Genomic DNA, 22,882 nt, shown 5'->3' on the forward strand with positions numbered 1-22,882 from the left:
CTTGTCACTTGATCACTAATTTTCTGGGATATCTAACCAGGAATAGAAATGAACTCGTGTAGCGGGATGACTTTTACTCTCGGAATGTCCTACCGGTAGAGAAAGTATCTTTTACTGGCCAGTCGGAGTTACTCCGTAACGGTTCCATGTTTTCACGTAGTTGCGACGACTGGCGCTTAACATACCAAAAGCGGGATAGTTGTTCGCTGATGTTTTGCGAGAAACCCGATTAGCCCAGTTCGTTCGTTACAGCTACCGGTCTGTACCCATGACAGCGGAGCCGAAAGCCCACGTCCGAATGCCTATTCCCAGGGGCTTCGGGCATTTAGGGGGCTGATGATCACGATCATGAGTCTACTACGAACTAAAATTTGGTCTGGCATCTCTCTACTCAAAAGCAAAAATGAAATTGAGGTGAAGATCTATGTCGTAGGCATCGTCATAATATGATGGCCTTTGTTGCTGAGAGAGTATTTGTTGCAATGCTTCCAGCATACTCAAAGTCATGCCACAACATTGAATCGTTTCTTCCAGAGGCCGGACCGTAAATTGAGCAATTTAACAATTTAACCGGTTCCCAGTATCATCAGGGATACCTTCGAACGAACGAGACGACCTTGTTGTCAGCCAAGACTCTCTAGATCTTCGGCCGTAATTGCTGCGTAACCATCCTAAGTTCTCCATACTGAACATAGCCGTGTCGAAGTAGAATCGCGAGAGCTTCATTGAAGTTCCTCCAGAGGAAAATCCGGTTCGGCATTTTCATTCGGGCTGGAATTCACCGAGCCCCCATCGCACCACAGGGCTTGGACGTTGGATTCAACGGAAACATCAGCGCAGGAACGAGCCCACGGTTTTCAATGAGAACTATGCGCGTCCGATCAGTAATCATCCTGTACTTAGGGAAAAAGGGATGAAACCTTGAAATTTGTACAGACATATGCAGGGGCTCAGGTGCGTGGGCTTGTATGGGCTTGTCTTGCAGTTACTAGTGGTTGTTACAAGTTTTGTAAGCCAAGCTACGGTAAGTACACATATCGTATCTAACCTAGCGGAAGAGGTTGCGGAAGTCCGCAAGCAGCTCAAGCGTTGGACTTGATCTGAGAATAGTCGAGATACTCCTTTCGAGGTCCTATCGCAAGAGAGCCCCCAAAGAAGTAATGACGTGTACTGCCAATGATGGACAAGATACGACTGGTCTACGTAAGCCATCCATTCATGTTTACCTTTACCTCCACATGAAGAATTGTCAATTCAGCTTCACTCGCAAAAAGAAACCGTTCAATCACACCAAGAGACTAACAGGGCCTACTACGACGTGGTACACACGAAGTAAGGTCTGTGGGTTATGCGTGCTTTAGGAGCCGGTGGGATGGGTTCGAAGTCTGGAGCTTAACTCTCTGCTGTGGGTGTCTCCAACGGAGGCGGCCAATGGCCTCGGACCTTCGCGGAGCTTCCGGTGTCCACAGTCGGTCATTTCTCGACTTCATGCTCCTATTCTCGAGTAAGTCGCCATCCGGCTAAGGCTGAAATGCAGAACGACGGCTGTCTGTCTCCTGCCTCGGTCTCTTCGTGTTCCCCACACAATCCTGAGCTCGCCTGACACCTTTCCAATCCTTTCCCACCGATCTTGTTGGTGGCGCATAGTATTCCCAACTTGGTTCTGCAGACCGGCCCGACGCGAAAGGAATGCACGATGGACAAATCTACTTCTCACAAGCGCAAAAGAACCGGGTGCTTGGGTTGCAGAGTCAGAAGGAAGAAGTGCGACGAAAGACAGCCAGTATGTTCCATGTGCGCAAAGAAGGGCAGTAAGTGCGAGTGGCCGAACAACTGGAGAGAGCCACAGACTGTCAACAGTTTTGCTCGTGAGTTGAATCATCACGTCTTGAGAGGTTAAGATCTTGACTGACGCGTGCTTATGGAATCCTGCTCTGCAGTGGACTCGAGTTCCGAATCCTCAGGTTCGAGCCTCCAAGCCGGGGCTCATAACCGGGGGAAACGGTTGTTGGTTTGCGGATCGACAACTCAGCCAGGCGCTGAAGCCGAGAAGTCTGAGAAGACACTTGACACCAACATTTCGTTTTCTGGACCAGCGCCCCTACAAGCAGCAGACAAGACAACTCCCGAAGACATCAACTGCGGCACAGGACATATTCAAGCATCGCCGACTTTCTCACACGTACCACTTGTCTTTGAGTCCACATTGAACTCTGACAACACGGACTTTCAACTTCTTTTCCAGTACTTCATCGGGCGGTCATTGCCTTCCATGTCTGTGGATAATGTCGACACGCAACTCTACGTCAGCACGTTGGTACCGCTCATACTCACCGACGACCTTGTCCTGCGATCCACCCTAGCGATGAGCAGTCTACAATACATGCTGAGCAATCCCGACAGCAGCCACGCACTCAAACTCGCAAACATGTGCTACTCCAAAGCCTTGTCCGCAATGCGCAGCCGTGTAGCTCTCAGCGTAGATGGGTCGCAGATCGATCGACCCGAGTGCCTCACCGCCGCAAGCCTCGTGCTGGCTCTGACCGAAGCGACGCGTGGCGACTCGAGCAGCAATCACGTCGATTTTGCAAGTCACGTCCTCCAGAACATGCCCGACTCTGCGCGACTGAGCATGGATCAGAAACTGTACAGGAATCTCATCAGAGTCTGCATGTATCTGCGCATCGATAGCTCAGTCGTGGAGCTCCCGACTGCAATGACTGCCACGAAGCTGGTCCGACAGAGGGATATGCCTACACTCTGCTCTCATCTTTGGGAAGCCGAGAACAGAGCCACGGCATCGGAACTGAGCGAGGAGTGCGGGCTCTTCCAGACCCCATTCATCACTGGATTGTTGACGATACCACACCTGGCTCGCCTTCAGGCCACGCCGGAAACCGTGGTCGATAAGGAAGCTCGGATTGCACAGCTTTCGGCGATCGAGATGCAGATCATGTCTTGGGAGCCTGCGCTGCCCAAGACCGGCCAGCGCGTTCGACAGGTGTGGACGTTGTGGCGATTGGCCATGCTGCTGCTGCTCTACGAATCGCCGGTCGACGGGACATTCTGGAAGCCGTCGAGACGAGACGACTGTCTCGAGTCCTTCATGAAAGAGCTGAAACTGGTCCCCAAGGGCCATGAGAGCTTTGGAGTGATGATGTGGCCGATGTTGATGGCGGGATCCTGCGCTCAGTCACCTGAACACAGAGACATGATCCAGGACCTGTTGACGCAGGCGTGCGAACCACTTGCTGCACAGCTGCCGGCTGTGGTTGCAAATGTGATTCAGTCAATATGGGATGCTCACTCAGGGGATGCGCAGTCTGCCGCACACTCTCAGCCGATTGATCCTATGGTGATTGATCCGCGGCTCACTTCACCCGTCTCATCGTCGGAAACAACGAAGAGGAGTGGTGAGTGAGAATGAGATGAGATGAGATGAGTAGCGACTCCACTGGCCTCTTTTCATTGGCTCAAGCGTGGAACAACCGACAAGCGAAAAATGGGGAGAGGAGGACATGAACCTGCGACACAACTCCGCCAAAACATGAATCGCCTCGTCGATTCGCAGCACTTCAATGCTCACCATGAAAGCTAAAGGCCGCCCTAAAAATGATCTGGAGGCTCAAAAAGAGCGGCTTGTGAGCGCGTTCAATCAAGGACGTTCGATCAACCATATTCACTCCTCCCTCCAAAAGCGGACGGGAAAAACAATCGCCAAAAGGACACTCGAACGGAGATTCCAGGAATGGGGGCTCATCCGCCAAATCAGAGGGTCCCACGGCCCCGATGAACGCAAGCCGAAGCGGGTCAAGGTACGTAGCCATTCTCGGTGCCCTTCTCTCACTTTGAGTCAACGCCGTTGCTCTTCCATCACCACAATTTGGTGAGACCAGCTCAACGTACCCTCATCACATTGGGTCTTCCTCATCCTCATCTCACAATCACAACAATCACTCATCATGGACTCACAGCCAAAGGCTCTGCCAAAGCAAAAGAGCTTCCTCCCTCTCATCAACAAGGTCGATAAGTGAGTCAAGTACCCCGCCTCATTCAAGAGAGACCACCTCATCAAGCTAACAATCTTCTCAGCGTCCCTCTCAACTTCAACTTCGACTCTCTGTACAAACTACTGCTCCCGAAAGATCCCCGCCCGCATGGCTTCATGCTCCCGAGTACTGTCGAGCGTCTGCCTTGGACCTCAGACTTCGACATCGACCACGTTGAGCGCAAGGTGCGCCTCCTCGACACCACGGCCAAGGACAGCAAGGACCCGGGCAAGGCAGCTACCGCTGCGATACAACGCGTAGTAGACGCCGCCATCGACCTCTCAGACAAATTTCCGACGCTGAGCGGCAAACACAGCGAGCCCTTCCGGGTTCTCGGCGCGAACCACTTCGTCTCTATCGAACGCTTCACGGCTCCGCTGTTTGGTATATCCTCACGGGGCGCGCACATGACCGCCTACGTCAACACTGCCGAGGGCATGAAGATCTGGGTCCCCCGGCGCAGCGCTCACTTGTTCACGTTCCCGGACCTGCTGGACACGACAGTCGCGGGAGGAGTCAAGGCCGAGGACTCGCCGTTCGATTGCATCGTCGCCGAGGCCACCGAGGAGGCCTCACTTCCCGTCGAATTCGTCAACAAGAATGCGCGCGCAGTCGGGGCCGTGACGTATGTCAGCATGAACGAGACAAAGGGCACCTTCTTCCCGACGGTGCTGTACTGTTATGACCTCGAGCTGCCCGAAACGATAGAGCCCGAGCCGGGAGACGACGAGGTGTCCGGCTTCAAGCTCATGACAATTGCGCAGATCAACAAGGCAATGCTGGAAGGACAGTTCAAGCCCAACTGTGTGCTGGTTATGCTCGACTTTTTCATCCGACACAACATCATCACGTCGGAGAATGAAGAAGATTATGTGGAAATTGTGTCGAGGTTAAGAAGGCATCTGCCAATCCCTACATCTCCAGAGCGAAACACAGCCTAGATACGAACATGGGCTTTGGTCACATACTTTATGATAGAATAACGTCGGCGAATTCATATTTTTGAGAGGATATCTCAGAGCTTCTTGCAGAGTCTCGAGCCGAACTCCAGTTGTTCCCACCTCTGCGCCCGGAGTCGCGTCGTCATAAAACACGCCTTGAGGATCCCATTTATCACGAATGTCAAGTAGGATCGGATACAAGAGAACCAAAGGTGGTCTTGCCAGTTATCCTGATAAGGGTCGGCCTGCAATGTTCACGTCAGTCCTTGGAACCTTTCCAAAGGTCACACATCTACTCACCTCATTGGCATACGCGGCACTATTGGGGCCGGCCTCCCGCAGGGCATCATCCTGAATGTTTGTCAAGAAAGTGTATGCCAAACCCTCCAGGTCTTCTCTCGGACTGGTTCCCCGTCCTGAAGGCATCCGGAATCTGGCCATTCTGCATCTTAGCATTCGTGTGAGCAAACAGTCATCCGCCAGTAAGGGTGTGCTCGCCATTCCCCTCGTCCCGGAAGAGATCGATATACAACCTGAAGGAAGCAGATGTACAATACGTTGTCAAGAAGGTAATTGGAGCACCTATGGAACACGCATACCACCTCTCAGAACACGTATTCGTCTTCCACCAACGCGCTGTTGCTGTACAATGCAGCTCCTGCCACTTGCTCCTCGAGATACAGATGGAACGTGACATAGGTGACGATGCCGTAGGACAACGGGACAGCCCCCTTCAAGCCGGACAAGAGGTATGAATTCTGTTCGGCGCTGGACCCCGCGTGCTCCCCGTTTTTTGTGATCGTGTCGAGTTTGAGTGTCTTATCGGCTACAACTTCGAAATAAACCACTTGCAACACTGTGTTGCGGCAACTTCTCTTTCTCTCGGCCGCAGTTACGGGGCCCGCCTACTGAGCTCCGACCGAAGACGCCGCTGGCATGTCGCATCTGCATCGGAAGCTGCGGGGGCACGATTCACAAAGAACCTAAAACTCCCACCCAAATCGCGAATCCGTGACAAAACTTCGATGAAGTAAGAAACCATGGCCGTTAGCGACATATGTACATAACAAGACGATTCAGAGTGATAGCGGCATTTACTACAGCGAGTTGGAGACTTGGAGACTTGGAGACGCCTGGACCCGTTCGACTTGGAGACTCGGGATATCTCAATAAGATCCACAACCTCGATCCACGATCATAAATAGTATTTGATAGAACTATGCAGCCGCTTGAATTTGTCAGCTAACTGTCAAAACATAGAAATCAGGCGAGTTGAGGGATAGGTCGACCTGCCCTGGCAGATGGCCTGAATCGTGGGCCATGGCCTTACGCGCCGAGTCTCTAGTCGTCCGAGAAGATGATAAAGCAGGATGTAAAGGCCACCGAGGCATAAACACTTCTCGTATAAAACACACAGTAGCTTCAGCCCGGTTCAAGTCGATCCTCATCTCTAGCTTTGTCAACACTCGCTCACCATGAAGACTCAAGATCTATTCGCACCACTTTCACTGAAGCGCGGTCCGGCCTTGAAAAGTCGCATTCTCCTCGCACCGCTCACGAACTGGCAGTGCCATGACGATGGAACAGTCTCAGAAGACGAGGTCAACTGGCTCGAACGATGCGCCGCCGGTGGCTTCTCCATGGTGATGACTTGTGCCGCCAACATCCATCCCTCCGGCAAGGCGTTCCCAGGACAGATGGGCATCTACCACGATCGCCACCTCGAAGGCCTTCGACGAGTAGCCGACGTCATCCGGAGCCACGGCGCTGTATCGTCTGTTCAAATTCACCACGGAGGTCACCGGGCCAATCCCGAGTTCGTCCGCGACCGCGTCGGGCCATCAGACGACTCGACCGCCGGCGTGCGCGGACTCTCGCTCGAGGAAGTCGAAGCCGTTCGCGACGACTTCATCGCCGCAGCTCAGAGAGCGGAAGAGGCTGGTTTCGATGGCGTCGAGGTACACTCGGCCTTTGGCTGGATGCCCATGCAGTTCCTCTCGTCGATGTTCAACCGCCGAACCGACAAGTACGGGGGTTCGCTGGGGAACCGCTCCCGGTTTCTCTTCGAAGTCATCAGCGGCATCCGCGAGAAGTGCAAGCCGGACTTTCAGATCGGCCTTCGCGTATCACTCGAGCGCTATGGCGTGCCCCTGACCGAGATGTGGGAGGTTCTCGCCAGAGCGGTCAGGGAGGAAGAGATCGATTACGTGGACTTGGCTGTCTGGGACTGGAAGAAGGTGACTCAGGAGGATCCGTTCAAGGGACTCACTTTTCTGAGCGTGTTCATGGATCTACCACGCTCGTCGGTCCGCATCGGGGCTTCGGGGAAGATCATGAATGCTGAAGAAGCTGTTGCGGTTCTGGAGGGGGGTTGTGATTTCGTGATGTTTGGTAGGGCTGCTACTCTGGAGCCTGACTTTCCGAAGCGTTTGATGCAGAACACAGAACATCAGTCACCCCCGTTGCCGGTTCCGGAGTCTTACCTCAAGAGCCAAGGGCTGAGCAACAACTTTATCAACTACATGAGAACTTGGGAAGGGTTCGTAGCCGACAACTAGAGAGAAAATCGTGTTATAACTTAGAAGTTTATTGCTTCATATTTACTCTAGACATACAGAGTATCGCAGAGTATCACAGAATGGTAACTTTCGGTGGCGAAGCTCGTGAGTTCCATTGACGTCGTTTCAATACTACTGTGCTTTCTCAATGACTCGTCCATTGATTGGGTTCTTCATTGCATGATATAATTCATCATTGAGAAGTGCTAAATAAATGGTAATTATAAACGACAGTGCATGTCTGCCGAAAAAGTTCGCCAGCGACCACGCCGCCCTTTGCAGATTTCCCGAAACGGCTAGCGTCATCATCACGATAGCTTCATCATCCGTCATCTAGCTGCACCACTTCTGCGTTTATCACAATCCTCGCGTTATGCCGTGACCCACATCGTAAAACCTCCAGCAACAAACAATGCCAGCATCAGCCCAGGCGATCTCCTCGCGCCAAGACTCACCTCCTCCTGCACTGCTTCCTCGAATTGGCCAACCACATTTCCTCTCGGCCAGTACTCGCACACAAGATACCACGCATTGTCGCCGCACAATTTCCGCCCGCACCCGACGTCCGTCGTGTTCTTCCACACGAGCTGCGTGAAGTGGCCCGTCTCCTCGCTGAACTCGGCGTCGTCGAAGTCATAATCGTCGCGCTCCTCGCCCCAGGCCTCGACGCTGAGCGTCACGTCGGCGTACCCCTTTGCGAGGTTCTCGCCGTAGGGGCCGCCCGAGTGCTCCCAGTCGCAGTCGCCCATGCCGTCGAGGTAGTCGTTTGCGAAGTCGGCGAGGGTGTCGTTCCAGGAGACGTCCGAGGCGTTGTGCTGCTCCCGGTAGTGGTTCGTGCTGTTGAGCACGGCGGAGGTGAAGGTGTCGTCCGAGTTCCATTCCGGCTCGGCGGTCGGCCTCGGCGGGGCCTGGGTGATTGTTGTTACTACCGTTTGTGCGGCGGCGAGACGGAGGAAGATGAGCGCCGGTGTCAATGTTGAGAGATGCATCGCGTCGGGTTTGAGAATTGGCTGATTACTGTGGTCAACTACGGCACATTGATTGATGGGACAAGGACTGGTGAGTTGAAGCAAGGCATCTATTGATCGTCTGAGATTGAGCTGCTTCGCATATTATGAGAATTGCTCATGGGCTGTAAGCTCGTCCAAAACCATCGCGACTGGGCAAAGAAGCCGGTAAACCAGGTTTTTGCCCCCATGCTTTGTCTCGTCCAGTCAATCGGGTCGCGAGCGCGCAAGATGACGCATTCGAGGCTTCCTGGAGGCATTCCAAGGCCGTGAAGGGGCCTACACGGTGACGACGACCCCTTCTTAGGCCAATTGGCCTTGGACTTGGCGGCCAATTCAGGTTTACTCGGCGGTTCATCCGGGCTTGGGGCCTGTTGGCTGCTGACCTCCATAATCTTGCACTGCCATTCCCGGTGACGATCAGGGTCGAATCAGCATCCTTTGCAAGCTCTTGGAGCTTACGACTTCCGACGAACATGTACCGAGAACCCGTTGCATCGCCAGAATTGGATGAACTTCTAAGTGAAATCAAACTCTTAGGCAGAGTTCCTGGGCTTGGTGTGTTTCTCTCCGGGGCTGACTTACACGCCTCCGAGATTCGGGAACTGGTTGCGGTATTCGTCGGCGAAGTCGTCCGCCTGAGCGAGTTCTGGACACGGTGGTAAGGATTCATGCCACAAACATCTGATTGAAAAAATTGAAGGCTGAGTCGTATAGGTAGACAGGATCACGTACATCTCATCACTTGGGGTTGCGCAGTCTCTGTGAATGATGAAAGTGAAGTGTCTTCACTTTGTACAGAACACCAGCCACTGGACTGAGGCACTAAGAACACGCGATCGGGGCGAACTGGGCGGCCTAGAGCAAACATGTAAGCACTCTAAATGTTAGTTATGTGGAACACTAGTCCATCATCCAGACTTCACTCAATGTTCAATGTTGCGCATGGAAAAACAGCTTCAAATCTCAGTGTTTTTGCTCTGCTGAGAGTATTTTGATGCCCTTTGAGGCTTGGTGGAAATTAATGAGATGCTCAGGCGATCGGATCTGCCTAGTCACACCGGTACTGACGCTCAATAACAAATATGATGCGAACTAATGCAAGAGATGAGAGATCTATGAATGCAATCTAATAATCGCTCCCCGCTGTCCAATGCCAAATCAAACAAGAGTGAGAAAAAGACCCAAGTTAAAGAGCCCGGTTCTTTGTAATGTTGTTCAGCAGCGGATGCAGCCACTTGAACGTCCCCGGCTCAAACGGCTCCGAGGACCCAATGAAGTCGAACACCTTCGCCTTCTGGATTGCCGGCGACACCACGTACGTGAGCAGGATCCTCTGGATGAATCCCCACGACAAGATGTATCTCGCCATGATCCAGTCGAACGTCGTCTCCCAAGCATGCAGCCTCGTGAGGCGCGCAGACTGTTCCAGGTCCTTCTGCAACAGCTCCGTTCTGTCGTTCTGGTACTCTCCGAAGAATTTGTCGAGAGCTTCGAAGCTGGGCGAGCCTTCCGAGTCGGAGATGATCTTCCGAAGGCCGTTGCAAACCGTGACAACATCCTGGACGCCGTTGTTGAACCCCAGGCCGGCGTTAGGCGTGAACTTGTGCGCCGCGTCGCCGACGAGGATGATCTTGCCGGCCCAGCTCCAGTGCTTGCAGATGCCCTCCTCGAGGCCAGCTCCGCCGGCGTTGAACCGCTCTTTCCAGACATCCTTGACCTTCAAGCTGCCGGTGATGGGCCACTCCGCAAACCGCGCCGCATACTGCTCGAGCTCCTCCTCCGTGAACGAGATCCTCTCCTTCGTCGGCTTGTCCAGCTTCTCGTAGCAGAAAATCCACCCCCTCTCCCTTCCGGTGATGTACATCACCGACTTGTCCGTCGCCTGCGTCTCGTAGCTCTGGCCGGCCGCGGTCGGCCGCGGGAACGACGCCCACATGCAGCGGTAGTTCGTCTCGTACGGCTTCTCGGGGTCCCACTCGCGGGTCTGGTCTTCCTCGAGGGCCAGCCGGCGCATCTGCCGACGAGTGGCGGAGTGCACGCCGTCGGCGCCGACGACGATCGATCCTTGGTAGGACGAGCCGTCGTCGCAGGAGACGATGACACCCGTCTCGGTGGGCGTGATGTCGGCGAGCTTCTTGCCGGTGTGGTAACGCTCTTTGGCGGCTTCCGGCAGGGTGTCGTAGAGGGCCTGAATCAGATGCGCTCTGTGGAACGCCAATGGCGTTGAGCCGTGGCTGCGGGCGCCGTTTTAGTATGCATTCTGAGGAGGAAACACTGAATCGGTGTACTCACTGCTCTTTCAGTAAATCAAACGCGGAAGACTTCTTGAAATTGGTCCCGTCGACGGTGAATCCACGGTTGTCGTCTAAGAACATGCCAATCTCCGTGAGTTTGTCGAGGATACCGAGTTGGTGGAAGACGCGCATGCTCGTGGGACCCAGAACGAGACTTGCGCCGAGGTCCTCGACGATGTTTTCCCGCCTCTCGAGCACGACAAAATCGATGCCGGCGTGGTGCAAAGCGTGCGCTGCTGTGATGCCGCTAGGGCCGCCGCCGACGATGACCACTTTGAACGGGTCGTTGGCCATACTGAATATGTTGCTGTTGTTGAAAAAGTGTGTTTGGTTTGCTGGTGAGTTGTACCCCTGAGCAACTAAATCTTCACATCGATGGCGACATTGTCGCCGGCGGAGGGTTTTATACAAAACCACGATCTACCATCTCCACCGGGCTCGGCATCAAATTACCACTTTCAAGGTTCTGTGCTAGTGTTAGAGCTAGCTCTTGGCCGGGTACAACAACAGAAGGGACCCGTCTTCCGGGGTGCGTCCGTTGCCGTCAATCGAGACTGTCATGGGATATCGGGATGGTCCGTACTGCTGTATGCAGCATGCGGCTGTGCATCGGGAAACTACGTGTATCAGTATTGACGTCTTTGCAGTTCACTTTGGCATGATGAGTTGCCTATCCGGATATCCACAGCTCTCTGGGAGCCACGACATGGGAGAAACCGGGCTGTGGCTGACACGAGTCTAAGCCCGGGAATCCATGTGTCAGATTGTCGGTCTTTGAAAGTGCGTGATATCCGTGGATCTGTCAAAGGTGGAACGGAGTCGGGAGGATTAATATTCTGAAGTTCATCGATGATAACATCGCATTGAGATCGCGGTTACAGGCATCAAACGCTGGAAGGGTACAGCAGAAATTCCCGAGTCGGGAGAAACCCACCCCTAACCACCGTGTGGGTTATTAGCGATGGGACGCTGAGAGGCCTGTTCAATACGATGATTCGCAAGGTGCTTTAATTAAGTGAATGAAGGTTCGGCACTTCCTTGTTTTACTACGTGATAGAGCATACCGTTGACGTTACCAGAGCCGCGTAGACTCCAATGTGCTTATTGATACACTCTTTCTGGGTCTGCTCGGCGAGATATCTGCGAAGCTGCAGAGATCGGACACTTCCGCCCCCGAGACCCCGATCCGACGATCAGCGCGGCCAGGAGAAGCGCCGACCCGCTTCCACGGGCTCAATCTTGCGATCCGTCCCGTATTGCGCCGCAACTAGCCTGTACTCGGGATTAGCAATTGTCGAGAGGGCGTTGCGACTCATTCCCGAGCTGACTGAAGCAGGAGTTTTTCGATATCCGATTTCTATCTATATTCACACATCTGCAGTATTCGTGCGTTCCGAGGCGTACTGTTTTACAGCGTTCGGGCCGCTTTGGCATCCCTTGTACCAATCGACAGTTTTCTGAATGCTAAAAGAGCCGGGGAAAACACTTGAAAGATGGACAACGCACTCATCATACTTTACCTGTGTCGCATATCTGTCCACCGGTGAACAGCTTCGCGTTGGGCCACAGAATATGTTCTTCTGGCTTCCCGCGTGTTCCATCCATACAGATGAATGCCATATGGTGTTTGGATTCAAGTGTTCTCGGCGAGCTGGGCCTCGGATAGAAGACTCGAGCTCGATCTAGCAGCAATTCGTAAGCCTAGGCGCTGTGAACTCACTTACATCATCAACGCGAAGAAGCGATCACGTTTTACAATCTTGGCACGTGAGTTGTTGGCTATTATTTAAGTACTTTGGGAACATTGCGCGATTTCACTACTTCATGGCGAGCCTGTTGCGACTTTTGTTCAGCTGTGACATCTTATGATGTATCAACCGCTGTAGCACGCCGGAAGATGGCGAAAATCTCACATCAGCCAACCTCGATCGCGCACAAATGATCCCAGACCTGCAGCATCGCTTCATCCTTAGATCAGCAAATCATTCAATACCAAGACCAAGGCGGCTGAAACTTATACCCCAGAAAAGTCCAACCTTCCATTTTGGGCCATAGTGTACGACGATGTGTGGTCTGGATGGTTCAATTATTCAGGGATCTAATGAGCGTACCGTCGCTAAGCACTTTGAGTCTGCGTCTTAGACATTTAGCGTAAGCATTCGTTCATGACTAGCATCAGTTCACTCTTAGGCAACAGTTTATTATAAAATAGACGCACATTATGTTGAAGAAATGGAGTCCGAGATAACTGCTAGATGACTTCCACAAGCACAAGTCGTCTCGAAAACCAGCACTTCGCAGAACAACCATGAAGCTTCTTCTCCCTCTCTTTGGAGTCATCGCTCCTGCAATCGCAGCAGTCGACATCCTGCTGCCGCTCTACGTCTACCCGCTCGCAGGTGCCTATGACGGAACAGCAGACTGGAATGCCGCGATTGCTGCCATAGACGCCCACCCGGATCTCACCTTCAACGTCATCATCAACCCCAACAGCGGCCCGCCCTTTGCCAGCGAAGAAGGCATCAAGAAAGACTGGGCGAAATGGATCGGCCAGATCAATGGCCGACCCAACGCCGTGACCTTGGGGTACATCTCAACCCTCGGCACCGTGCAGCCCCAACCTCGCGACATCGCAATCGTCAACCAGGGCATCGACACCTACTCGTCATGGACCACGGCCGAGGACTGGGACGGAGTCGTCAGAGACATCTCCATCAGCGGCATCTTCTTCGACGAGGTCAACACGGCTCCGGCTCACGTCCAGTACTACACGCAAGTTTCCAACTACGCCAAGTCCAAGACGGGCTTCGTCGTGCTGAACCCCGGCGTCCCGGTCAACACGGATAGCTACGCGCTCTACAACGTCGCCGACGCCATCCTGTCAATCGAGACTTGCTACACGGCTGATCCGGATGCCCCTCAGGACCGATGCCCCAGGAACACTTACACGCCCTTCACGCCCGCTGTACTTGATAGCCTGCCGTCGGATGCGGCCCTGAAGGCCAAGTCGGCTGTCGTGGTTCATGACTTCTATGATGATTGGGAGCCGTACCAGCCTGCTTCTCTCGCCACATTGCAGGCAGACATCAATGCTATCGTGGCTCAAGGGGTACATAGCTTATACATCACCCAGTGGGGTTACAATGAGAGCTTTACCCGAGAGCCTGCGAGTGTAGGAACTGTTTCCAACCTCTTGGCTCTTGCTCAAGGTCTGTCGTCGGGCCAGCCTTTGTGAAGGTCCGCTGTGACATTCTCTGAGGAATAGTTAAGACGAGTCTCAGGAAGTTCAGTCTAGGAACTTCATGAGACAAATAGAAGAAGTATTCTTGATCACAATTAGTTTCATCTACTGGCTTGTTCTCATGAAACCAACCACTCATCTTGATATTAGCGCTTGGCAACTCGATTTACTCTAAATTTATCGAGTTTTAATATATCTAACCCAAAATCATCATTTACCTCAAATTCTTGATGTTTTCCAACACTCTCATGTAGTCCTCCGGGGCTTTTCCTCCTCTCAACATGAAGTCCTGGCTGATAGTACCTCCACTCGGAGTCTGGATTTCCATGTAGTCCACGGTCTCGAACCCGTACTTCTCATAGACCGCCTTGGCCTTCGGCATGGACTCCAAGAACGCAATCGATCCCTCCTTATCCGCTTGCTCCAACCCCCAGCGAAGCAGAGGCGTCGCAGCTCCCTTCCCCTGGTGCTCCTTGCGGCAGACGATGAGTTCCAGATACCAATGTCTAACATCGCCCACGATCGCCGCATGCTTCCTCCCTATCCTGCCAAAGAATTCGCTCGCGAATTCCGGGTTTCCCTCTTTCGGCCAGACCTCCTTCGGCGGTGGCGACTCGACGTTCACCTCTCCCTCCTTAGCCGGGCGCACCCACTTCGCCCAGGCAATGACCAAATCCGGGTCTTCCCTGTGATCCGGGTCCGTGACGACGAAGACGTGAGCGCGCGGATCGCTCACTTCCTCGGCGAACGCCTTGGAGAGGAACTCGCGGCATTCGGACGAGCTGGACGGGAAGCACGTCGTTGCGACGGGGTTGTCGCTGAAGGCGGAGAGGTAGACGGCGCCTAGGGCCGGCCCGTCGGCCAGCGTGGCGGGGCGCATCTTCAGGGGCATTCTGGGATTCGGTAGGTGTGGGCGAGCCGGGGTTTGCGGTGAGGATGAGAAGCGTCGAATGCTCGGACCAGAAGTTCGACTGAGAAAGGCGTGAAAGGGTCGAAACATGAGTGGACGAAGTCAGGGAATGAATCAAGGTTTGAATTCTCTCAACGGCTCTCAAGGTAAAGAAAGTCTCGAGCGGTAATCTCTGTCGAAGCTGATGGCGCAAACAACTGCTCCTTTTGGGTTGGGCGCTGGCGGGTACTGAAGCCGTTTCGGAAACTCTCACAGGCTTTCTCGGCCTCCGGAATTCAGGTACCACATGGATTGATGGGTATGAGTCAATCAAGCTGAGGCTCGCCGCCAGACTCACTCATATCAGCAAAATCACTATAAAAATTAGGCTATCCTCAGTTGCCAGATGGCTGCTGGGTGGGGAGGGTGTCAAGTGGCTATCCCAGGACAGCAAAAATGCAAAAGATATCCGCTGGACGACAGAGATGAGATTTGAACTCATGCGGCCGAAGCCATATGATTGCGAAGAATTGATAAATCAAAGTCAATTCGAGTCATACCCGTTAGACCACTCCGGCACTCTGCCCTGTGGATGCCAAGATGACGAGCTAGACGCGTTTGTGTAGGGTTGTGGGCGTTCTCGCTTGGTTGCAGGTGCGGAGAAAGTTGAGGTTTTGGGTGGGGGAGACGAACCTTCGTGCTCCGCCGAAAGTCAACTCATCACTGTGTTCTGATGCCAGCTGGGTGAGATCAGCAAGGTGCTTTGCTGGACAGCAGGAAATAGATTCGATTGCAGTATGAATATAGGGATGATCTAGTATAGAAACTGTACTCATTCTCCATGGTCTGAATTGATCGAATGCCGTGGAACACTCTAAAGTCTACCCACATCTAATATTGAAGTGATCGAAGTTGACCTGTGCCACGGCACCGACGTTGTGACATGATAGTTGTCCCACAGAGGTACGATTACAGTCTCCACCCGAGAAGAAGTTGACCGTGCAATTGCAACCGGCCTCCTGATCAGCGACTATTCCACAAGCACCGTTCATGGCTGTGAAACACTGGCTCGTTCCTGAGCGTGTCTGATTTGCTCTCTTCAAGTGTTGCCCTGTGCATCTGTCGACTTGTCCTTTTCCGAGATAGGCAGATGCCTCGCAGTAGACTGCTTCTGATGTGCGAACGAGGAGAGTGATTGGTAGAATGATTGAGTATTTCATTGTGGAGTCTGATGCAAAGGGCGACTTTTCAGCTGGAAGGTTGCGTTAATAAGACGTTTCCTAGACTGCGAGCTTATTACTTACTTTTTACCCGTGTATTGAAGGAGCAGGTCCGCCTAAGAATAAGGAGAAGGGGTAGAGACAACAGCGATATTTGAAAGCAACGTAATTGCATCCGCATCATCTCAATAAGAAACTCATTGCCTTTTATGCCGTGAGGTGTTTTCACGAGTCCTCCCCTCGTCCGTACACATGGCAACGGAGTTCCCGACGTTGAGTCACATCACGTCCGACTGTGTCTGCAAGCAGCCTCGGAACACCTTCTGATCATGCCTTGTGACCTGGAATCAACGGTTCTGTGACACCCGCTTGGTATAGTTAATCAGTGGCCTGTCTCTTGCATTATTCCAACATAGAGACACTGCGATATAATAGTCAGTAGAATCTCCGAACGAACTATTGAATAGCTCTGATGGCAATAGCCTAGCCACCAAAGTCGTTGAGAACTTTGCGGCGTCAGACACGCTGAACGAGGGTTTTGTAACACTTCCACATCACTACTTCCAGATTTCGGATTATGCCGGAACGTTCATCTCTTCGTCGGGTTTTGTTCCGATGTGTAATGAAGCACTCTGGGCAACTACAGCGTTGGCGTGTCTGAGTGGATGAGTACCACACAACGATATCACAATCCAACTCTCAAAACAGCCCATATCTGTTTTGTTGCCCTGGCGTGGAACTGGGATCGAAGCTTCTGCGCGTGGTGTCTATCGGATGACGGCAACATCGCAAGGCACCTGTGTAACAGGCTGCCTTGCCAACATCCGTTCTTCGCGTGTGAGGATAGACGTAAGCTTTCTGTACTACGGTTGTCACGTTGCAAGTTTGTCCAAGACCTCGGCTGAATTATTCAGAACTGAAAACCCTAGTAATACCCGTTGCCCCCGAGAAAACATGTCGGCTGTCACTTCGTAAAGTTATACCCAAGTACATCTTGTGAGATCAATTGTATGATTGTGGCTAAAAGTTGGTACTTCATAGTCTACGATATGCTCTTGACCGTACAATAATCCCAGGAAGCTACCAGAACCCAATCTTCTTTCTATCATGACTTCACCTGGCCGGGCCTGGCTCTGGCATGACGGGCCAACCTGGCGGAGGAGTCTTCATCATCTGAAAAACTTCTGGACTCATCGCATGGTCATTAACCCAGTCCAACAAGGCGTCAAAGTCCCTGCAGACCTTGTTGTTCATAAAGTCTGGGAACGGCTGCTCCCAGTTCTCCACCCAATTGAAGGTGATCATGTCCACACTTCCCGTGCACTTGATGGCCTGAGCCAAGATGTCGAAGCAATGGCCGATGTGTGCTTGATGCTGCGCTCCTCCGGGCCTTGGCCCTTCCTTTGACTCGTAGTAATGCTCGTAGGATACCTCCTTTCGAAGCATGTCCAGGCAGTGCAGGTGGTGGAACACCTCGGTCTGGGCTATGTACGCGTCGGATCCGTGGCCGAGGGCCTCTGGAATCTTGACTGCGACCTTTGGGTCTTTCCCCAAACGCCTCACGTCTTCTTCCCCGATGACCAAGGGCCATACATGGTCTCCGATGCGGTGCCACTCATCGTCGGCCTCTTTGCCGATACGTTGGCGGAGGATGGATGGCGGGTTCGTGTCGTAGAGTGTGCCGTTGGTGAGACGAGTGATTTTGGGGATGTCGAAACGCTCTAGTATCGGGGCTAGGAAGTTGTGAGCAACGGCCTTCAGACATACATCGTGATCATTCCACACTTACAGTAAAAAGAAGTTGATCTCCATTGATCCTGAACGCCAGGTGATTTCCTCGACTGAAGCCACAGAAAACAAGAACCAATGAAGAGGCCAATGTTGAGTGTCGTCCACCAGAACAAAGGCTTTTTCACTTGTGACGAGTAAGACTGATCATTGCCACTAAAATGGCGCGCTCTTACTCCTTGACTCGGTGTCAGAAGAGCTTTTTCCAAATCTTCAGCGCCGTCTCTACTGCTTGAGGTACCATCAAGGTCATCGTCACGAACAAACGTCCCTGACTCCATTGATGGTTCATGGCTCTCCAACATCATGAATAGTTTGATAGAATTGAGTGAAGAGAATGGACGAGGCGAGGGATCTGACGAAACATCAGGAGGGGAACGCTTCGTGTCCGAGAAAGAGGTGGCCACTGCAGGCGTGGCCGTCGGCTGCACATTTACGCCAGTATTGAGTCATCCCAGCTCCATACGACGCACTCTAAAGAGGGATATTCTCACACTGAAATACCCACCTGCCTTGATGATACATGTGTACTCGTTAGGTATGGCGAGGTATTGACCAGAACAATCAGGGTGGCTGCATTGTATTACGCGGCATATCGCATTTGCTGCCTTGATGATACTAAGTGGTGATCAGGTTGACCGTTCAACTCTCGCTACTGCACCACATATTCCTTCGCACCCGCTCTGGAAACTTGGCGCATTGGATATGCCCTCGCAACCTCGGACTCCATGTACGTTGTCAGATCTCACGCCAATCACTGCTTGATTATTACCACCTTCTTTTTCTGGTATGTCCTCGGACTCTCACACTTTTGGGCCAAGCGAAGCCAATTTTGTAGTAGTACAAGGCGCAAAAGTGCGTGATGGCGACGTGCTTCTGAGCAAATCCTCCGTGATTCCGATTGCTCTCGGTTATTGGCGGAGGGTGTTGATTCATCTTAACGCCGCTCTAGGTATCGGCTGCATGTGCTGCGCGAGCAATTGTGTGAACTTACAAAACCAGAACCTTCGTCGTCGAGACGGAGAAGCATCTCTTACCCATCAGTCTCAGTCTTACCCAAGCAACACTTTTTTGACTTTACACAGCAATCAAAGCCTTAACTGCCAGAATGCGCGCCCAGCACCTCGTCCTTGCCATTGTCGGCCTTGCTGCAGCTGCTCCTCTCGGTATATGCTTCTCGGGCTTGTGAAGAATTTACTTCCCATGTTGGCTAACAGAATATTCTTACAGACATGAGAGGCGCCGACGCTGAGGCCGAGGCTATTCCTTTCTACCCGAAGAGGGGCGCTGATGCCGAAGCTGAAGCCATCCCGTTCTATCCCAAGAGGGGCGCCGATGCTGAGGCTGAAGCCATTCCTTTCTACCCGAAGCGAGGAGCGGACGCCGAAGCCGAGGCTATTCCGTTTTACCCCAAGAGAGGAGCAGACGCAGAGGCAGAGGCGATCCCCTTTTACCCTAAGAGGGATGCTTCTGAGGCTGAAGCTATCCCGTTCTACCCCAAGAGAGGAGCTGACGCCGAAGCTGAAGCCATTCCTTTCTACCCCAAGCGTGGTGCGGATGCCGAAGCCGAAGCCATCCCTTTCTACCCCAAGAGGGATTCTGCTGAAGCCGAAGCTATCCCTTTCTACCCTAAGCGAGGCGCTGATGCCGAGGCCGAGGCTATTCCCTTTTACCCCAAGAGGGACGCTGCAGAGGCTGAGGCCATCCCCTTCTACCCGTAAATGAAGCAAGTTATGGGTCTCTTAGCTTGAGCTCTAGAACACCAGAGTTGGATTGAAGGGTGCATGTAGTCATAGGCTCGGTCAACTTTGACTTGTCAATGGTTGGCGATGGTTGGCGCTGTATTGACTTGTTGAGAGAGATTTCGGATATTTCAGACATGACTGAAAGGCGAAGATACGTCTTGGGGGCTCGGTATGCACTTGTTAAGTTACCTGGTCAATGGTAACAGTCACCACGCTCGTTACTGCTTCGAATATCAAATTCAAGTGTCACTCGTTAAGATAATCTGCATTCGTCTCCGTCATCCATGTCGTCTGTATTCCTTCAGTTACCTCTCGTTATCTCCGGTGTATCAGGCATAAATGATAGATGTGCGCTGTTTCTCCCACATCATGGTGTTACGCCAACTAAAGCGATTCGACATCATTGCTCTCAGCTTTGCATAATCGCTGTCAAGTCCGAAGACTTCCTTTGGTCGCGTCGTCATTCGTCAAGCAAGAGGGTAAGTCTACGCAAGTCGGCTCGGAAGGAAGCTTGGCAACTCAGATGTGTACTCGTTGGGTATGGCGAGATATTGACCAGAATAATGAGGCTGGCTGCATTGTACTGCGCGGCATACTGCATTTGTTGAAGTTTGACAACTCAACAGCGTCGTATTGAGGCGTTCATAGCCGAGCCATTGCCTCTTGTGAAATGCAATGCGGGCACCCTTGTAAGGGACGACGTCTTTTCGAAACCGCAAGAACTGATAGCAAAAGTGCCCGTGCAACCATGCGATGTCATCTCAGCCCATAGCCGCAAATCGGATACCAGATCCGGGCCGCACGGCGGGCCGAAGTCCTGCATGTCAGATTAAAGTACTTCTTACTGAAGCTTAGGGTGCGGGGGTTTGGCCGCCGTTTCGTACGTACACGGCATGCTGGTTGCCAGATTCGTAAAGTGATGAGGTGCCCGCTTCACCTCGGATCCTTCAGCTGTACGTCAGTTCTTGGCGGAATCCTTCAATCGCGCGATACGGCAGGAGCTTATCTGGGTGCGAATGACGCGAGGGCTGGGGGGATCGGTGTAAGCGAGATAGTGTTAGGTCTGAGTCCTGAACGATTTGGAAGTTATGCTGGTTTGCAAAGCCAAGGAAAAAATCCCACTTCCTGTTTCAGTTTTGCTGTCGAAAAGCGGGAGAGCATCTTGACAGTCAGTTTGATATTATCTGCTCGCGGGTGGGTTAAGTCAAGTTGTCAAGTGAAAGATTGAGAGACGTCGACGACATGTCGAGAGTGTAAGTCCAATAGCAACCTCGAAATCTCGACAGAGTCTCTGTCCCCTACTCTAACGCATAGCAGTTCGAAGTTCCTGCCGTTGTCTTGGGCTGCCCAAGACAACGTGTCGTATAGCAGAGTTTCCAAAGACGAAGAAAGTGATTCGAACTCTAGGGACAATCATGCGCCGCCCATTCCATCAACATCGTTTCCGAAACGAGTTGCTCTGTTCGCAACTCGCCTTGCCATCATTCTTCTAGCCGTCTACGGGCTTCTCTCACTTCTAACACCTCACCTCTTGTCGACGTCAAACCCCCCTTCCTTGTCTTGCAACTGCGGCGACACAATTCAAGAAGCGCGCAAGAACGGCTGCGTCTACGACTCCCTCGCTGCAGCATGGCTCCCGCCACACTGCCGCTCACCCAAGCTCACGGCGGAGTTCGAGTCCCTTGGTCCAAACGAACCGGACGCGACGGGCAACACTTGGGGATACTGGCACGACCAGAACCAGACACACCCCATGACCCTCGCCGAGGTCAGCCAGCTGCCCGAGGCGGCGAGACGCGGACAACACGCTCGCTTCTTCACCACGCACGAATGGCACCTCGTCCACTGCGTATTCTACTGGCGCAAGATGTGGGAGGCGGCGCGGTGCGCGAGGGAGGAGACGGGAGCTGCGTGCGGGAAGGACGGGGTGTTGGTGATTGAGAAGCGGTATGATACGCTCATGCACATCAATCATTGCATGACGATGATGCTGATGCGGGATCCTCTGGATGCCATTGCTGCCGAGGCCGGTGTTGCGCTGCATTCTGACGAGTTGCATGTCGCTAAGCCTCACAAGCACCACGAGCAACAGAAGCATAATGGCGAGAGTACTCACCATGGAACGTCAAGTGGAGATGAGGAATCGAAAGATCCATATGACAAGACGGGCAAGGATTCTACACAGGGCAAAGATCCTTACGACGACTGAGTCCGGAAGTTGTCGAGCTAGGTTGATGGTTTTGCCGTGTAACACATCAACAAAAGTTATATTGAGATTTCGGTGTCTCCATCAAGCCCTTCAACGCATTCTAGCTTACATACGGGACGCCTGATACGGCAGCTCAGACTGTCAACAAATTAATCACATCATCCACGCTCTCCACCTCCCGAGACCAACATTTTTGAATAACACTAGCAAGTGGTACGTCCGTCAAATCAGGGAAGTCGCGGGCGCGGAATCTTGCGATGACTTCGTCATCCTCAAGCTCTGCGAACGGGTGTTTACCAGCCATGATAAAATACATCGTCGACCCTAAACTGAAGATATCCAGCTTGAATGATGGGCCCCTAGATAACTCGTCGTGGTAGCGGAAGCCAGGCTCGATCCCGGTGGGAGAACCGTCGGTCGAGGACCCGGAGAAGTCGATGATTTTGAGGCCTAGGCGATCGTCCAGGAGGAAATTCTGCGGCCCGATGTCGCAGTGGTAAATAAGGGCGAGGTGCAGAAGCTGAACGCATCCAGCGGCTTCCACCGCCCACTGCTTTCGCCGTTCTAGAGACACGTCGGGGTGGGCGGCCAGGTAGTCTGCGAGCGTGCCATTCGGCATGTATTCCAAGGTCAGAGAGCAGGTTTCTGGATCCCACTTCTTCTTCTGCAAAAGATAGCGATGCGGCCCGAGCCGATCGTACACGTACGCCTCGGTAGTGATCTCGCGGCGTCGGTCGTTGCCGTGAATATTGCTGGGAAATGGCCTCTTGAGGATGTCGCCGTCCGGCAGCAGCTCGACGAACGAGGTTGCGCCGACTGCGACCAGTTCGCCTTTTTGTTTTATCGTCGCGGTTTCTACCTTGTTGACGGGTGGTGCCGGGTCAACCGGGTCTGGCTGTGGTGTCCCAGGCATTTGGAGGCACTGAGACATGCAAGTG

General features: G+C 52.8%; 11 protein-coding genes across 11 annotated transcripts; 6 read left to right on the forward strand and 5 right to left on the reverse strand.

Moving 5' to 3' along the window:
* Positions 1-1,792: 1,792 nt before the first annotated feature.
* Positions 1,793-3,421, forward strand: CkaCkLH20_07619 (uncharacterized protein; the record flags this gene model as incomplete). Its single annotated transcript, XM_038890336.1, has 2 exons — positions 1,793-1,868; positions 1,941-3,421. 2 exons carry the CDS (start codon positions 1,793-1,795, stop codon positions 3,419-3,421), a joined length of 1,557 nt encoding a protein of 518 aa, XP_038744386.1.
* A 541-nt stretch (positions 3,422-3,962) lies between these two features.
* Positions 3,963-4,990, forward strand: CkaCkLH20_07620 (NUDIX domain-containing protein; the record flags this gene model as incomplete). Its single annotated transcript, XM_038890337.1, has 2 exons — positions 3,963-4,030; positions 4,093-4,990. 2 exons carry the CDS (start codon positions 3,963-3,965, stop codon positions 4,988-4,990), a joined length of 966 nt encoding a protein of 321 aa, XP_038744387.1.
* A 1,475-nt stretch (positions 4,991-6,465) lies between these two features.
* On the forward strand, positions 6,466-7,548 carry CkaCkLH20_07621 (nadh: flavin oxidoreductase nadh oxidase; the record flags this gene model as incomplete). Its single annotated transcript, XM_038890338.1, has 1 exon — positions 6,466-7,548. One exon carries the CDS (start codon positions 6,466-6,468, stop codon positions 7,546-7,548), a length of 1,083 nt encoding a protein of 360 aa, XP_038744388.1.
* Positions 7,549-7,919: 371 nt separating this feature from the next.
* Positions 7,920-8,537, reverse strand: CkaCkLH20_07622 (extracellular scp domain protein; the record flags this gene model as incomplete). The annotated part of the gene is made up of 1 exon (XM_038890339.1): positions 7,920-8,537. One exon carries the CDS (start codon positions 8,535-8,537, stop codon positions 7,920-7,922), a length of 618 nt encoding a protein of 205 aa, XP_038744389.1.
* Positions 8,538-9,744: 1,207 nt separating this feature from the next.
* Positions 9,745-11,146, reverse strand: CkaCkLH20_07623 (uncharacterized protein; the record flags this gene model as incomplete). The annotated part of the gene is made up of 2 exons (XM_038890340.1): positions 9,745-10,792; positions 10,851-11,146. 2 exons carry the CDS (start codon positions 11,144-11,146, stop codon positions 9,745-9,747), a joined length of 1,344 nt encoding a protein of 447 aa, XP_038744390.1.
* Positions 11,147-13,160: 2,014 nt separating this feature from the next.
* CkaCkLH20_07624 (spherulin 4-like cell surface) lies at positions 13,161-14,087 on the forward strand (the record flags this gene model as incomplete). The annotated part of the gene is made up of 1 exon (XM_038890341.1): positions 13,161-14,087. The coding sequence occupies one exon, from the start codon at positions 13,161-13,163 to the stop codon at positions 14,085-14,087; it is 927 nt and encodes a 308-aa protein (XP_038744391.1).
* A 220-nt stretch (positions 14,088-14,307) lies between these two features.
* Positions 14,308-14,985, reverse strand: CkaCkLH20_07625 (GNAT family; the record flags this gene model as incomplete). The annotated part of the gene is made up of 1 exon (XM_038890342.1): positions 14,308-14,985. The coding sequence occupies one exon, from the start codon at positions 14,983-14,985 to the stop codon at positions 14,308-14,310; it is 678 nt and encodes a 225-aa protein (XP_038744392.1).
* Positions 14,986-17,315: 2,330 nt separating this feature from the next.
* On the reverse strand, positions 17,316-18,271 carry CkaCkLH20_07626 (uncharacterized protein; the record flags this gene model as incomplete). Its single annotated transcript, XM_038890343.1, has 3 exons — positions 17,316-17,935; positions 17,992-18,109; positions 18,167-18,271. 3 exons carry the CDS (start codon positions 18,269-18,271, stop codon positions 17,316-17,318), a joined length of 843 nt encoding a protein of 280 aa, XP_038744393.1.
* An 827-nt stretch (positions 18,272-19,098) lies between these two features.
* CkaCkLH20_07627 (uncharacterized protein) lies at positions 19,099-19,711 on the forward strand (the record flags this gene model as incomplete). Its single annotated transcript, XM_038890344.1, has 2 exons — positions 19,099-19,156; positions 19,221-19,711. The coding sequence occupies 2 exons, from the start codon at positions 19,099-19,101 to the stop codon at positions 19,709-19,711; spliced, it is 549 nt and encodes a 182-aa protein (XP_038744394.1).
* Positions 19,712-21,266: 1,555 nt separating this feature from the next.
* CkaCkLH20_07628 (uncharacterized protein) lies at positions 21,267-21,944 on the forward strand (the record flags this gene model as incomplete). Its single annotated transcript, XM_038890345.1, has 1 exon — positions 21,267-21,944. The coding sequence occupies one exon, from the start codon at positions 21,267-21,269 to the stop codon at positions 21,942-21,944; it is 678 nt and encodes a 225-aa protein (XP_038744395.1).
* Positions 21,945-22,077: 133 nt separating this feature from the next.
* CkaCkLH20_07629 (serine/threonine protein kinase) lies at positions 22,078-22,857 on the reverse strand (the record flags this gene model as incomplete). The annotated part of the gene is made up of 1 exon (XM_038890346.1): positions 22,078-22,857. The coding sequence occupies one exon, from the start codon at positions 22,855-22,857 to the stop codon at positions 22,078-22,080; it is 780 nt and encodes a 259-aa protein (XP_038744396.1).
* Positions 22,858-22,882: the final 25 nt, after the last annotated feature.

The sequence above is a fragment of the Colletotrichum karsti genome (assembly GCF_011947395.1).
Source record: "Colletotrichum karsti strain CkLH20 chromosome Unknown Scaffold24, whole genome shotgun sequence".
Taxonomy (NCBI): Eukaryota; Fungi; Ascomycota; class Sordariomycetes; order Glomerellales; family Glomerellaceae; genus Colletotrichum; species Colletotrichum karsti.